Source organism: Rattus rattus, chromosome 1 (genome assembly GCF_011064425.1).
Source record: "Rattus rattus isolate New Zealand chromosome 1, Rrattus_CSIRO_v1, whole genome shotgun sequence".
NCBI classification, from domain to species: Eukaryota; Metazoa; Chordata; class Mammalia; order Rodentia; family Muridae; genus Rattus; species Rattus rattus.
In genome coordinates this window covers 169,153,682-169,170,598 of record NC_046154.1, presented here as the reverse complement: position 1 = coordinate 169,170,598, position 16,917 = coordinate 169,153,682, and the positions used below count along the sequence as shown (strand labels likewise).

General features: G+C 39.9%; 1 protein-coding gene across 7 annotated transcripts in view; it reads right to left on the bottom strand.

The window, feature by feature from the left end:
* Nucleotides 1–16,917, bottom strand: part of Anks1b (ankyrin repeat and sterile alpha motif domain containing 1B) — a 1,103,087-nt gene that overhangs the window by 884,371 nt on the left and 201,799 nt on the right. For 6 of the 7 annotated variants that reach the window (XM_032911305.1, XM_032911312.1, XM_032911325.1 and 3 more), the window contains exons 5-8: nucleotides 8,365–8,434; nucleotides 7,174–7,275; nucleotides 4,273–4,389; nucleotides 1,089–1,255 (exon numbers count right to left, since the gene is read on the bottom strand). In XM_032911305.1, coding sequence (XP_032767196.1) covers nucleotides 1,089–1,255; nucleotides 4,273–4,389; nucleotides 7,174–7,275; nucleotides 8,365–8,434 — 456 coding nt within the window. Of the gene's footprint in view, nucleotides 1–1,088; nucleotides 1,256–4,272; nucleotides 4,390–7,173; nucleotides 7,276–8,364; nucleotides 8,439–16,917 lie in introns of all 7 variants that reach the window. The other variant, XM_032911232.1, reaches the window with a different exon arrangement.

Here is a 16,917-nt window from a genome sequence, read left to right as displayed (position 1 = left end):
CTTGTGAAACCCATAAGCTTTTTGGTGTGATGCATGCACAATTATTCAAGCTCTTCCCAGTGAACTGGAGGAAGGAGAATGATGTGACAGCCCAGAAAAGCAAATTGGAACAGCAACAAAAAGTAGGCCTAGGAGGTAAGTTTAGCCATTGAACTAGATCAGCAGGTGCTTTGTGGAGAATCCATGTCACGCCTCACTTTAAGGAACTAAATGAAGTGTACGGTCCCAAAATGGTTCCCAGGTACCGTACTTAGATGCTTTTTAATTTTCAAAATACTATGACATACTTATCACTGTCTGCTCTATTATACCCTGGCAAATAAAGCCAGCACTGCTCTAACAGATTGTCCTTAAAGTGAGTAAATAGTTAATATCAAAAAGAAAATGTTCCCTACGTACTATAAATCATTCTTTCACAGGCCAAAGGTGTGTTTATAACTCATAATTTAAAACTGATTGATTGCAGTCTTCCTTGCTATTGTTGGTATGAAATTCCATGATGAACAAGAATATCCAGCTCATCCTTTAGACTCTGAGGTCATAAGTGAGAATCTCTGGTTATCTAATATTATGGGAACATGTAAGCTGAGATCTCCCACCATGACCTTGAGACTAACTGAAGAATTATACACATAGTTTGACACTATCTTTGTTTTAAAGAAGGACTTGGGAGAATGCCGGTAGGACAGACAAGAGAAATGTTTTCTTCTGCAGGAGTTGACAAAATTATGCCCCGTTAAATTAAATATCCTCCATGTGCAAAGAAACTGCCACTTCCATGTCACAAAATGAACTGTAATAGTAGGAACACCATCACAGACTATGAGTAAATTTTTTTTTTAAGAATTGCACATTAAGCAAGTTCTCTACCATTGGGATACTTTCTCAGTCCCTACCCAGCATTCCTTCCCCTGTACAGGCTACAGAGTAAGCAACCCAATGAACATCAGAGAAAGACTAATAGGGACACTGACATCTGACGGTCGCTGAATCTGATCATCTAATCAATCAACAAATCCTATGCCACAGGGGCAGGCACTGAACTGGAAAGACAGACGCGGTGTCTTTGTCCCCCACCCCTTACTTACTACACTCTGGCTTCCATTTTTCCCAAGTTCTTCCTCTGAGATCTTGCTCAAATTATCTAAGTAGTGGTCTGAGATCGTATGGCACAGATCTTCAAAGGAATAATCCTTTTCTTGACAGAGTTTTATTTCATCCAGGAGTTTTGATAGTTCTCCAGTGACAGTTTCACCTACAAGAAAACAAAGTTTGTTCAGACATCGCAAGAAATACTGTCATTAAGGTGTAATGTTTAATCGTGTAAATGAGACTACTGTGTTGACAGAAGACAAAACAACACGTAAGTGATTAGAAACCTGTGACAGAAGCAAGGCACTAAGCATAATTAATATGAAAATACTAACAGACAAAGAGGCTCCAAGTTTGACTGTAGCTATTCTTTGTCAAAACAGGAATCAGTATTGAAAGTTTAATTATAGATATTAACTAGTCTCTGTAGCTTTATGTTTACAATAGTTGACTTTTTTCTTTTGTGGCAGCATGGGGCTCAAACTCGGAGTCTCACACATGCGAGGCTAGAGCTTGACCACTAACAGTCATTTGGACTCAATTTTTTTATTGGCATTTTACTTCACTGACAGAACCCAATGGTTCTTAATCAGCCTGAAATATTATTGAAGACTTCTGTCCTATTCCAACAAACATAAATACTCTTAGCTTCTTTAAACAAATAAATATACATACAGGTAATCAGAATTGTGATATATAAGGAAAGGGAAAAAAACAGAAGGGATAGATAATTTTGTCACCTGTCGAAACTTACAGTAAATTAAATATGAATTTTTCTCGACAGCTTCAAAAAGAGCACTTTGTATTTAGAATTTATTCTGAAAATTAGTCCCAGTAATTGCAAAAAAAAAAGTTAGTGTTTTTATTGTGAATTAAAATGTTATTTAAGAGGAGGTAAAATGAGTATAGATTTTAGGTTTATTTCTGTTTTTTTTCTTTTATACCGATCTATGTATCTTGTTTTTATGATAGCATAATATCTTTTTGATTATTGCCACTTCCCAGCAACAATGCCAGGGACCTCTAACACAGAAAGGACAGCCTTTTATAGAGGATGCTGGAGTCTGCATCTATGTACACAGAGGAATCACAGTGAATTATATCTCATGCCACATGCATTCATCAGCTGAAGAGTCATTGCGACTTTAACGAAGGAAATCGGAAACTCCTCTGGAAAAAGTATAAAGCTTCCTGACCTCGGTCTGAAAAAAGTGCTTTTTTTCGGATGCCAAATGCACAGGGTAATAATTCAAAGTTGGCAAGTGAATTAAATCATGCCAGAAACGCTTCTGTGGGACAAGGAAACAATCCACAAAATAAAGGCAGCTTATCCAATGAAAGAAAATTTTTACATATCATAGATCTGATAAGGGAATCAATATTCAAAATATATAAAGAACTCAACTCAGTAACTAAACAAGATCGAAGAACCTAAATTGGCAAAAGACCTAAGCACCTAAACTTTTATTTAAAAAAAAAAAGACAGACAGACAGTTGGCCAACAGATACATTAAAATGATCCTCAACAACACTGACAATCAGGGAACTAGTAGTTAAAAGCACAAAGAGATCTCATGGCTTCGCTTATTATCAAAATGACGAAAGAAAGCAAGTGTTGCCAAGGCCTTGGGGAAGGATTGTGTATACTGTTGTGGGAATGTACAAGTCATTGTAGAAAAACATGAGCCCTCTTCAGTACCAGCAACCTACTTCTTCAGTCTAACGCTCTCCTAGATAAGCTACTTTGGCCCTCAGGAACCTACTCTATTGTCTACCTTTAGTAAATAAAATTGACATCTTGAGTAGAAGCATATGTACCCCCACTTTAACTAAAACCCTATTTACAGTATGAGGAAAAATTAAGAATCCATTGTTGGATGGATAAACAGATGGATGGTGGGTGGGTAGATGGATGGATAAATGGGAAAATGATTGATGGATGGATGGGTGGATGTCCATGGATGATGGATGGATGGATGGATGGATGGATGGATGGGATGGACAGATGGGATGGTGGTGGGTAGATGGATGGATGGATGGGATGGATGGATGGATGGATGGACAGATGGATGGATAAATGGATGGATGGATGATGGAATGATGGATGGATGGGTGGATGAATGAGTAGATGGATTGATGGATGGATGGATGGATGGATGGATGGATGAATGGATGGATGGATGGATGGATAGATGGATAGGTGGGTGGATGGATGGATGATGGATTGATGGATGGATGGGTGGATGAATGAGTGGATGGATTGATGGATGGATGGTGGATGGATGAGTGGATGGATGGATGGATGGATGAATGGATTGATGGATGGTTGGGGAAAATACAAATGGATAATAGACCATTATAAACACTTCAAAGAAGGGAACCTATCTCTTGAGTAAGCACTGGTAACACTGGAGGCTGAGCAAAATAAGGCTGAAATAACCAAATACGGTATGATCTCACCAACACGAACAATATAAAGTTAACATATAAAGGCAGGCAATGATTGTGGTTAGCAGAGGCTACAGCATGAAGGAAATGGTGGAGATAGCGACTAAAGGGCTCACAGCTTCAGTCAGGAGAGATGACTAAACTCAGGAAATTCCACAAGACACCTGAAACTGTTTTCACCAATAAAAAGGGGGGTTATGGAAAGTGATACATGTGTTAGGTAGTTTGCATGTGATAATCAAGTCACTGTGTGTGTGTGCGTGTGTGTGTGTGAAGACCTCACATCATATACTGCAAATATAAAATTACTTGTCAAATATACCTTATAAGGCTAGAGAAAATGTATCTCTACTCCATATAAACTTTGTTACAGCAGGGATTGCTAACTACTTTGCTCACTGCCCTGTGTCAGTGCTGCATGCGATCCCTACACAGTGACACTTACAGTTCCTATAACAGTGCCATGTATAATCCCATGTCAGAGCCATGAGTCATCTCTATGTCAGAGCCATGATAATCTCAAACAGGCAACAGAATCTCTATAAACGTTGACTGTATAAGTATATAAACTATGAAGTATAAAACACACACACACACACACACACACACAAAATAAAACAAAAACAAAAACATGATTTGACGTTTCTACTGATGTCAGCCCTTCCTATGCACTTTGACAAACTTGACCAGAGACGTCTGGCATTGTTTCCAGGGGTTTAACCAGCTACGCACTTTTAGTCTTTTGAGAAGGAGACTGGGCAGGAGACGAAAGGCGTGTCTCTTGTGCTGTGTCTTCCTGAGCATGCTCTTCCTCCAGGACCACCGACCTTCCCACGCCTTCCAAATAGTCTGTGGATAGACGTTTCTGAGGTTATGCCATTGAATTCACATGTGTTCAAAATCAAGAGCTACCACAAATGAACCCAAAGTTCTTAAAAATAAAATAAACAGGAACTGAAACAAGCCCCCCCAAAAAAACTCATGATAAGCCATTAGCTGAAGGAAACATTTAAGTAGAAGCATCGTTTCCTTAAAGGTAAACATGTCTGTTGAAGACATAGGCATCCCTTAATCTTATTAAATATTTTCTGCTGGACAACTTAAAGTTCTCCCAAAAGATGCTCTGAAAAGCTGTCATCCATAAATACGAGACATTCGATTTCAATGAATGCAACCAACCTCTTGGGCAACAGAAATGAATGAAATGGATAGTGGTGTTTCGAGCTTAAAAAGTAAGGACAGTACTCACACTAAATTTCATGTATGTACAGGAAAAGTACTCATTCCTGTCGCTCTTGAAATAATGTCCTGTGCAAGCAACCTTTCACTTTTTCCTTTTTTTGTTTTTGTTTTTCTTTGTTGTTGTCGTTGTTGTTGTTTTGGTTTTTGGTTTTTGGTTTTGGTTTTGACAAAGCCATACTGTAACAACATGGTTCTAAATGCTTGCTCTAAGTAAAGCTGTTTAATCCTTATGTACTAGTTCAAGTTATCTGTGTTTGGAAGGGAGGGGCTATTATGTTCAAGATTTGAGACAGGAGCTCATTACATAGTCCAGGCTGACCTTGAACTTGTGAACTTCCTGGCTTAGCATCATGAGTTCTAAGATGACAGGCACGCAACACCATTCCCAGCTCCATCTCAATTTTAAAGATGACAACTTAAAAGAGGAGTGTGACTAACCGTGTTCCACGACTAAGTGGTAGAGCCAGATGGAAAGGGGACATGAAAACACGTTGCTTTTGTCTTAATCACTGAATACAGTGATAAGTGTCAAAGAATATCCAGCCTGGATGGCACAGGAAGAACGGGCCGTGCACAGAACATGTTCAATTAGACAGCAGGTGCCGTCTAAACATTACGTAAGAGGGAAGCCTGTATTTCTACAGATGCCAAAACTCTGAAGATTCGACTACGATTGTGGATTTAAAAAAAGGTTGATGGCTACTTTAGATTTTACGGAAACAGTGCTGGTAAAATACGTGTGCTCTAAGGAAAACATCTGTTAAACACCGAAAGTACTGAGCCCATGTAGGACTGGTTTACAGCCTTCTTCTAAAGGGTGGAATCAGAGCTCCTCCCACTGGGTTCCTTCGCTTGTGTTCTTTCCTCGGAAAGAATCTGCTTCATAAGAATCCACATCGTAAAGTCAGCCAGCAGTCACCTTTAGAATAGTTCAGACCGAAGGACAACTTTCCAGGGCAAATTCTACCAGGGAAAGGAAACGACCTGCAGAATCATATCCTAAAAAAAAATGTCTGAGGCACGAAGTGACTGTGCGAACTGAAAAGCAACTTTATGAAAACTTGTGATTTGCAATTATAGGTATGAGGAATTGGCTTCACTTCAGTACCGACCTTTTCGTCATTTAATTTAAAAGGCACGGCGACTTGACATCCAAGAAAGAGAAGAACATAAGGCATTTTCCAGTGTGATGAAATATTCAAAGACGTCCTAATACGCCCCGATGCAAATTGGCACACATAATCAACCTTGGCCTTTAAGAGAGCAGACAGTTTGCTCCCACAGAATATTTTTATCACATTGAGCCAGTGTAATCTGTTTAAAAATTCTAAAATTACATCTTTGCCCCATTTTAGTAAGAAAGTTTTATTTTACTTTCTCTGAGAGATAGAATAGACACAAACTTCGGAGTCTTTAAAAGTTCAGTTAAAGGCCTGAGTCTAACCTCAGATAAAAGGGCCTTGAGGTTAGAGGATAGATAAACACTGGGTACACTACTTTTTAGCTTTCATTCAACTTGGTTCACTTAGGATTAATAAGAAAAGTCATAGTTGGATTCCCCGATTCATCCGGAGGTGTTCTGACCTGTGATTAGCTTCTTTATTGGCAGCAAAACTATAGAGGCCTGAACTCCCTGTAAAGGCTTCAGAAGTCAGTTGGGAACGGAGTACAATGGCCATTTTACTCTGTATACCTCATTTGGCTGTTGTTGGCACTGACATTTCCCCAGCCCCATCTGGTTTTAATTCACACATTTTCTCACATTGTAAGAAAAGTCCCAACTGACACGAATAAAACTGTCTCCCCCACCCCTCTCCACTACAGCACTTGTGACCAATCTACATACATAAGAAGAAGCCACCGGCCTTCTTTCAGCCAGTACACTGTGGCTGCTGTCCATTCAACAGTCATGTACAATGTCTGCCACTTAGCACAGAGTAAAAACACGAGTATGAGCAAACAACGTCTGCCAGGGCTTCAGTGTCTCCCATGTGCAAGGCGATAATACCTGACCTAGCTACCTCGTGGTCGTAGGAATCAAACAGAGTTATAGAAAACTCTTAAGGCATTATTCAAAGATAAAAATAATATTTAGTCATTCCCAGTGCATACAGTCTCTTCGTTTCAAACTATTGCTATCCATACTTACTACATGGGTTTCTTAAAACATTTTCATTATCAAGCAGTAGATAAAAACTTTTCGCACCGAGCAAACACAGAACTAAAACATTTGGGTGAGTTTTTACAGAGCTTAAAATACGCTGGGAAAAAATGTAAACGATTAGCTAATTCGGCATTAAGTACTAGATCAAAGCCCCGAATAGAACTTATGACAGCTTCCACTTAATCTTGGCTGTAAGGCAAAGTCATCTGCCGCTTGGCATTGTTTACCTTGCAGGAGCGTTGCAATCTGGAGAGACTTCTGAGACGGGTGCTCTTTCAGAATGTCTAAGACGGTTCTACCTAGACTGTCCTTTATGTTGGCGTCAATTCCTGGAGGAAAAAGGAAAACTCGATGTACCACTCGAGTGTCCTCAGATGATACTGCCGATATGTAACCGTTCTAATTTCAAACGCATATAGGCCAAGCACTGAAGGTGGTTTAAAAACTAAGTTACCCACATAGGATTTTAACAAGAGAGGAGACAGAGGCCTAATGTTACCAAAAAAATGGAAAATTCTGGATAATGAATCAACTCTCTTAAAGTTCTCTGACACAATCATAACGATTGCTTGTCAGGACTCTGGGGCCCTTTCTGGATTGAAGCTAGTAAACTAAGCTATCACAGTGAGAAATGTGTGTCACTTATCACTGAAACCCTGCATATCCCGTATAATAGGCTTACGTGAGAATGTACAGTATATATTTAATAACTCATATACTTAATCGGTTTTCTCACGTCGTCTATCCTATCACTGGGCTGCATGTCAAAATTAAATACTATGAAGTGTTAGCACAGGGTAAGCAGGGTAACTGCATGATGGTGAAGCCCATGTTTTTCTTTCACAGAGCAAATGAAGCACACTACGGTACAGAACACGGGCTGTGTAGAGTAACAATGTGTACCCCCAACTTCCAATTCTCAAAAACATCTGACCTCGATTTTTACTTTATCTCATTTCGATCAAAACATGCGCAGAAGATAAATAAGCCTACCTTTGCTTTTCCTTCAAAATATCCCTTCTAAAACAGTCCTTTTAAAATGAGCTCCTGTAGCCAATGAACACCAGCACTCGCTGATGAGTGATCAGAAGGAGAACGCATCCTAAGAAAAGGGGACGCGAATCTCCACTGGTCCCAATGTAAAAGACCAAGAAACTACAGGGCTGCCGTGGCTCCTCGGAGACCGTTTCCTCCGTTTGGCTGAAATCAGGGGTTTCCTTTTCCTCTTGGTAGTTTCTCTCAGCTCTCTTAAATCTTTACATTGGCTGTACCAAGGCCCCCCTCCTCCTGGTCTGAGTACCTATCTCAGTTTGGAGGAAAGGATCATTTGTGAAGAAAGCCACCATTTTCCTTCATCTAACCCTCAGAGAGCCGTCGTGCCTGGCAGGACAGGCTCCATAGAGAACCATGATAGCTACCTGTTTCTAACAGAACTCGCACCACATCCACCTTCCCAAACAACGCTGCCAGTGAAGAGCACTCCCTTCTCTGTCTGAAAAGAAAAGAAAAAAACGCACAGCTGCATTTGGAGTTCCTGCTGGTTTGCAAGCATTTAGGTGTTCATACGATTTTCTACAATCTTGGAGCTCTTGTCAGAGAAGCTGTGTGTGTGTGTGTGTGTGTGTGTGTGTGTGTGTGTATCTGCTGTTTGTCTGTGTGTGAGTGTGTATATGTCTGTATGTGTATCTGTGTATGTGTGTGTCTATGTCTATCTGTGTGTATCTGTGTGTGTGTCTATGTATGTATCTGTGTGTGTGTCTGTATGTGTACCTGTATGTGTATCTGTGTGTGTGTGTCTGTGTATGTCTGTGTGTGTACCTGTGTGTGTGTGTATGTGTATCTGTGTGTGTCTCTGTGTGTGTGTGTTTGTGTCTGTGTGTGTGTGTATATGTCTGTATGTGTATCAGTGTGTGTGTCTATGTCTATGTGTATCTGTGTGTGAATCTGTGTGTGTATCTGTGTGTCTGTGTGTCTGTATGTGTATCTGTATGTGTATCTGTGTGTGTATGTCTGTGTGTGTGCCTGTGTGTGTGTATCTGTGTATGTGTGTGTCTATGTGTGTCTGTGTGTGTCTGTATATGTACCTGTATGTGTCTGTGTGTGTCAGTGTGTGTCTCTGTGTCTGTGTGTGTGTGTGTGTGTGTGTGTGTGTGTGTGTGTGTGTGTGTGTGTCTTATATTGGGAGTGTGGGTGGGGGTCCAGGATCACAGACTGGAGACCTGTGTTTAGAAAGCGTCTCTCCTTCTGAATAGTTATGTTATATTAAGGAAGTGACTCACCTTCTCTTCACCTCAATTGTGCTCAAGTATCAACTAAAAATGCTAATGCTTATCATGCAGGGCTTTGTGATTATCTATTACACACAGTACTAAACACATGGAGTGAAAGGAGTTTTAAACACAGAAATATCATCTCGGACCTTGCGCATTCCCAGCACACATAAGAGGACAAGTACATAAGTAGGCATTTATGATGAATGAATTCTCAACAGTTTAAAGTGACAGCCACTCCCCTCCACACACTCTGTGCTCCGGGCACACTGCCTTACTCTTTATCAGTGTTACTGCTGTTCTCTGCATTTCCCTCCATGGATCTCAATGGCTGACCCCTTTACAGGCAGTTCAAACCCCTAGCGCTTTATCTAGGTCTAGATAACACAACTGCTGGTTTTCAATGGTCAACATGAACCACAATCACTAGGAGAGCTTGTTTGAAAACACAATTCTAGCTGTGCCTAGTGACACATTCCTGGGATTCTAGCATTTAGGAAACTGAAGAAAAGGGTTACCCCAAGTTCAAAGGCAGCCTGGGCTACATAGTGAGCTCAAGGCCGGTTTGGGACACACAGTATGACCCATGACCTTATCTGTAACAAAAAGGGACAATGGGACTGGAAAGAACAGTGGTCACTCTTCCAGGTAACCCCAGTGTGATTCCTAATGCTCTCATGGCAGCTTGCAACCCTTCAAAGTCTAACTCCAGGGCATCTGCATGTCTTCTTCTGTTCTCCTTAGACACAAGACACACGCATGAGCAAAAGACCCATACACATAAAATAGTATTTTCTTTTAATGAAGGAAGGGAAAAAGAAAAGAAAGCCAGAAATAGGAAAGAAGGAAGGGAGAGATGGAGGGAGAGAGGAAAAGAGGGAGGGAGGGGGGAAGGGAGATGAATAAAGGTGGAGAGAAGGATAGAGGGAAGGGAGGAGGCAAAAGGAAAGAATAAGTCATTAGATGTCTAGACCCCATTTCCAGTTCTTACTTCTGTGGTCAGAAAGGAGAGGTCCAAAAGTTCCAATTTCTGCCATGTCCTCAGATGCCAAGAGTCTAAAGGGTCTTTACTTTGAGAATCACTAACCATTCCACTCAGAACCGTAGCTTAATGTGACTTCATTAAGGAAGCTGCCCTTTGCCCTGAAATCTACCGCTCTTTCTGCATAGTCCATATCCATGCGTATTTTCTTCCCACAGCAATTATAATAACACATTATAAACTTGCTTCCTGAATCAACCACAAACCATATGCTCAGTGGACATGTAAACAATACCTTCTTTTAAAAGTTGTATTCTTCCTTGAGGAAAATCAGCGAAGATTTCAAAGAGAAGGGGTTTCTTAAGCTATACACACATCCTCCGTTTGATTTCTCTTTAGAATCTAACAAATGCCAAATAGCCCCTCAATGCTTGGAGTGAATAATGTCAATCTGGCAATTCTGTCTTCCTGTATCATAAGTAATTACTAGTTTGATATTAAAATCTCAATTTGGAACTATAGCTTTTTCGAAATAATAATATAAAGTGTAAATGTTCCTTTAATTAATAAGTATGCACTTAGATAAACATACATTAAAACAACCTTAAATAAGCATATTGGGAAGAAGACTTGGGTAACACTGGATATTAACAAGATCTATGCATATTCTCAAGGCAATATGATTCAAGTTCTCTGGATTATAATGTGACTGGTATTATAGGTGATAATAAAATGGAAATAAAAAGTTTATAAACATACAGTTATGCACCAAAGGGAAAGGAAACTGTAAAACCTGTTTCAGTTCTTTTAAAAAGTGTTTCTGTGTGGACAGAGACATTCCTTCCTTGAGAGGAGATAATAAGCTTACACTTTAATCTGTGCTATGGTTAGGCTATTAAGTGTTTCTCAATGGCCATGTGTTGAAAGTGTGGTCACCTCATGGTGACCTTTGAGAAGTGGAACCAAAGAAGAATGTCTTTGAAGGATATTGTAAGACCTGGCTTTTTTTTTTTAAGATGTATTGATTTTATGTATGTGAGTACATTGTCACTGTCTTGAGACACACCAGAAGAGAGCATTGGATTCCATGACAGATGGTTGTAAGCCACCATGTAGTTGCTGGGAATTGAGCTCAGGACCTCTGGAAGAGCAGGCAGTGCTCTTAACTGCTGAGCCATCACTCCAGCTCTGGGACCTAGCTTCATCCCTTCTTTTTTGTTTAATATATATATGATAATATTATATATGAGAGAGAGAGAGAGAGAGAGAGAGAGAGAGAGAGAGAGAGAGAGAGAGAGAGAGAAAGAGTAGTGCTGGGATTCCTCTCTTAAGCACTTTCCCATCTTATTTTTTGTGATGAGTTCTCTCACAAAACCCCGTGTTCACTGTTTCATCTAAATAGCAGGTCAGCAGACCCCTTAGACCTGACTGCCTTCATCTGCCAGCTCTGAGGTTACAGCCATGTGCTGCCATGGCTGATTTTTAAGTAAGTGATATGCATCCAAACTCATATCCTCATGGTTAAACAACAAATACTTCACACCATGAGCTATCACCCCAACCATTTTCTCTCTTTCTGATGAACTAGTCACCATGAGGTGAATTGCGTCGCACAGGATTCTCACTGTGGCATGCAGCCTTACCACAGACCTAAAGGCAACAGGTAAACAGACAAGATCTGAGCCCTTTGCAACTGTGGACAGAAATGAACAATTCTCCTAGTAGCACATCCTCTCAGAAATGTTGTCATAGCAGCAGAATACAACACAACTTAAACTGGATCAACTGCCCCAAATCTAAGGTTGATGCAATTAATTATCTTATTTGATAAGATCTGATAACTGTTAGGATAGAGTTGTCCTAACAACACAAGAAACTATTTACTACAGTGATATCTCAAATCCCAAAGTTTATACATGCCAACTATGGGTTCTTTCTTTTGAAAATGTGATTAATTACACACTTTCACCATAAGTATAAAAATTTAAGAATTATTTACACCACTCCTTGGCATATGCCCAAAGGACTCACCATCCTATTCCACAGATATGTGGTGAGTCATATTCATTGCTACTGTATCCACAACAGATAAGAAATAGAAATAACTTAAATGTCCTCCAAATGATGAATGGATAATGAAAGTATAGTATATAAACGTAATAGAATTCTATTCTACTGCAAGAAAATGAAGCCAGGAAATGATAAACCATGTAAATGATGAAATGTTATGTTGAGTGAGGTGATCCAGACCCTAAAAAGCAAATGCCCAATCCTCTCTCTTATTTGTGAATCCTACCTCTGAAAATTCAGATGTGAGTGCATAACCCAGAGTAACTACAGAAACAAGGTAAGTAAAAAGGAGCCCATGGGTGGGAGAAGGAATTTAAGAGAAGGGACAGTAGGAGTCAGATGCTGTAAACAGGATTAGGGAAGTAGAACACAGAAAAGGTGTGTGTGCAAGGCAGAGTTGGGCTAACTGGTCTACCTCCAAAGTTAACCTTTCAACCACAACCTCCAAGGCCTCCAAAAGGAGACCAAATAAAGACTAGATCTTGATTTTAGGCAGAAAAAGAGAACAACAGTGATGAGATAATAACATAGTAATGGTCGTAATCAGGAGGAAAAACTACACGTTAGAAGAATTATAAAAGTAAGACTCATAACAACTATAAGAAGTAATAGCCAGTGGATAAGTAGAACCCAGATGTAGATCAAGGAAGAAAACACTACTAGAACAATATTTAACTCAAGAATAAAAGTGCCATGGTTATTACCATGACACATTATTATATTATCTCTGGATATAAGAAAAGTTCCAAAGGTCAGAACATCCCAGTCTTCATGAGCAAATGTAACATCTCCAGGGCAGTAGCTTTTGTGTTATGCAGATGTGTCTAACCTTTGACATCCTTTGTTGTACAAATGAGAATATAGGAAGCATTCTTTTTTTTTTTTTTTTTTTTTTTTTCGGAGCTGGGGACCAAACCCAGGGCCTTGCGCTTGCTAGGCTAGCGCTCTAGCCTGAGCTAAATCCCCAACCCGTGTCTAACCTTTTAACATTGCAAAATGACATTATTATCTCTGACATCTCACACCAGAACTTCATGATCAAATTGCCAAAAATAAATGTCTTTATTTTTAAGACTCTTAACAGTTTAATGAAGTTCAGTATTTTGTGTTGAGCTGCACTCATACCTGTCTTTGCCTGCATTCAGGTTAGAACGCAGGCTGAACATATGTACCTCTTACCTCAGGTATGTTCATATACACAGTACTGACCTTTTCAGGACTACCATCAGATTAGAATGTGTCTATAGACACATTAAGATTAAGAATACATGTGGAGAAGAGCTAAAGTTTAAAAGATGGTTAAGGTTGGGTGGGGAGAGCAAAATGAAAAAATAGCCAGTGTTCAAATGATTCAAAAATAATATTCCTCCCATTCAAAATGGGAATGGACACTTCATGGTGCTTGGGATTATCATCTTCTGTCTACACCTGTTCTCTCTTCATCCTGTCTCAAAGGAAGCCTTTCTCCCCCATTAAAGCTAACCCTTCATTTGCATTCTTTATTGCTGTCTGCTTCTTCTTGAATTTTGCTCATCGTGCATAGCTTCACAACTTCTCTTGCGTCTGCAACCTCAGTCTCTTCATCAGATCCGTCCACTCTCCATAAACAAAACAAAAAACCCAAAGAAACTTCCGGTGAATTTGTTACTACTTCAAACTTCTACCCAAGATCTTATTCCTCTTTTCTCCACTTTGTCAAAGTTCTCTTGCTTCTTACTGGAAGTTTTTGTCTCATTTTCTTGTTGCTATGACCTTGACACGTGGCAGGCAACGCCTGGCACTCAATGATTTCACAGAGAATACATGAATGTACGAAGCTGTGATGTTGGTATTCCTCTTGTAAGTACAGAGCACTTTTCCATTAAATAGTATTCCTTCAGTTTCTTCCCTGTATATTTTTCTTATGTAACTCTGTGGTAATAGAGAGTTACTCTACTCTTTCAATCTTTTGACTATTCCCCAAAGGGTGAGCCTTGACTATGTGGTTAAGAGGTTTCCCTCGCCCTTTAAATTCAATTACAAGCAAATCTCAAAACTGTTTCCTTTGTAATACCAAATCATATAAGACTGCCCACCACATGAAGAAGTTTTACATTGGCTCTGAGGAAGATAGAAAAACAATGGAAATTTATAATTAGAAAAATGGAATGACCTGACTTCATTTATTGGCACCATTTCTACCTACCATAGTAGAACCAGACTAAAGAGGTTATGTTAGAGACTGAACATTTATGTCTCTCCCAAAACCCAGATGTTGAGGTTTAACCTATACAGTGGATTATTTGAACAAAAGGCTTTTAAGGGAGTGGAAAAATCTCAAGGAAAGTACTAATCCAATGGGACCAGTGTTCTTGTTAAGATGAAGTGACAGCAGAGAACTCACTCTCCATTTGTATTCAGAAGAAATGTCTCAGAAGGAAGATGTTAACAACACAGGAGGGGGTTGCTTACCCAGAGCAAGATTCCTGAAATCCTAATCCTAGATTTTGTAACCTGTGAAAAAAATTAATTCATTTTACTTAAGCAACTCAGTCTGTGGTATTTAGCCAAAACAACTTGAACAGTAAAGAAAGGAAAGGGAAAATCAGGGGAAGGAGAAAGGAAGAGATGGTGAGGATCTAGGCTAAGGTCATAAAATGGGAAACATCACTAGACAGTGACATTCTCAACTTGACCTCAGAGCTTGTGGGATCTGCTCTGAGCAAGACCAATGCTCCTAGCATTTATTGAAATGAGAAAGAGAAGGTGCTTGGAAAGCTTAGGGAGAAATGGATATGAAAGCTAAATGTTGAACTTGGGAGATCTTGAATTTGGGATTCTCCATATCCATCTAAAAATATATCCAGGGGATAATTATGCACACTAATTGAGAGTTCAGAGTGAATGCCCAGGTTTTAAAAAGAAAAAGCAAAACTTGGTGATTCTTAGATAATACATCATTGGAGGGAGCTAAGAGGTTAAATGAGGTCAACACAGAAATAAGAGCAGACAGAAAGGAAGAGTATATGAGAACAAAGGCATGGGCCCTGATAGGTGGGGACTGGGTCAAGTACAGGCAATCATGGGGCCCTGATGGTCAGAGACCAGGACAAAAGGAGGCGATCATGGGATTTTTCATGCCTCCTAAATGCCTTCAACATATGAATTTGCAGGTCGTCTGCCTATTTTATGTGGGAACCAATGAGAGGACATCATTGCTAAACAACTTTTGCTCTGTGCTACTGACAGTACTTTAAGTCTGCTGCCACCTAGACTTTTAAGTTTGTTTTATGACACAGTCACATGAGAACCTACTGTGTCTTTCTTGCTGCCAGCTCCCATTCTGGCCTTCCAGATCCTCTACATTGTCCATTAACAGTTCTTAGTCACGGGTAGCCACGGTGAGTTGATTCTGCACTACTAAATAATTGTGACCATTTGTGTCCATCACAAACACATATCAGAACTTGGGTTTTCCTGTCAAAGCTACATCTCAAATATTATGGAACGCGTAGCCTAATAGTACTGAGGTAAAGTTGTTTTACTTTAAAAGGTCATCGCAAAACTAAATAAATATCAATAGAGTCACAGAAAGGGGAATGGCCACCGGAAGGAATTAGGAGATCACAAGGAAAGAGATCACAAGAATTTTTTTCTTTTAAAAGACGAGATATATTACAATTTCACTGTGTACTTATGGGAATGATACAATTGAGAAGAAAAAACAACGTTAAAAAAGAAATAGTGATTAACCTCAGAGTATCTAAGTTTAAGGTTTGGTCTGTTGCTATGTATTCTAATCCTAAATTCTGTATCCCACAATCTGGTTGCTTCAAGACGTGTGACTTCTCATGTATGCCAGCTTCTGTTGTGCAAAATTTGCTCCTTAATTTAAACCTATTGATTAAATAAAGATGCCTACGGCCTGTAGCTGGGCAGAAGAGAGGTAGGCGGGGTTTGGGTTCCTGGGCTTGGGGTCTGAGGCAGAGACCAGGAGGAGAAAGGAGGAAGGCACTGTGGGGAGAGTGGATTGGATCGTGAGTACAGGGCTGTGAGGGGCCAGCCAGTTGGAGGAGCAGCAGCCCAGGCAAAGCATGGCAAATGGTATCTCAGGGTTACTGGCAGGGAAGTAGACAAACTAGCCTAGAGGGCTGATATCTGCCCAGCTCTAGTGCTTTAAGGCTTATTATAAATATAAAGGTTCTATGTCTTTTATTTGAAAACTGAATGATCTAAGGTGGGGTAGAAAACCCTCCATAATATTTACCATGACAGAGTAATATGTCCCAGAAGTCGGGGGAGACAGGACAAACTTTACAAGCTAAAGAGCTAACCCTAGTTATAAAGACAAACCGTTCATTTAAAAGACTGGGAAGGAAAGGAGGGCCTGTGATATGGCTCTGGGGATAAAAGAGATTGCTGCCAAACCCAAAAGCCTGACTTCAATCTCTAGAACCTATGCGACAGAAGGGGAGACCCAACTCCTCCCAGGTTGTTCTCTGACCTCCATATGTTCCATGGTATACATATGTGTGCACACACATATATGAAATACTTTTTTTCCCAATGAAAGTAAATGTAAAATTGAGATAAGAGTGCAGAGGAGGAAGGGTTGAAATCTGGAGAAGGTTTTAAAATTACCTGGAGAAGTTAGAGAGTGGGAATTTTAT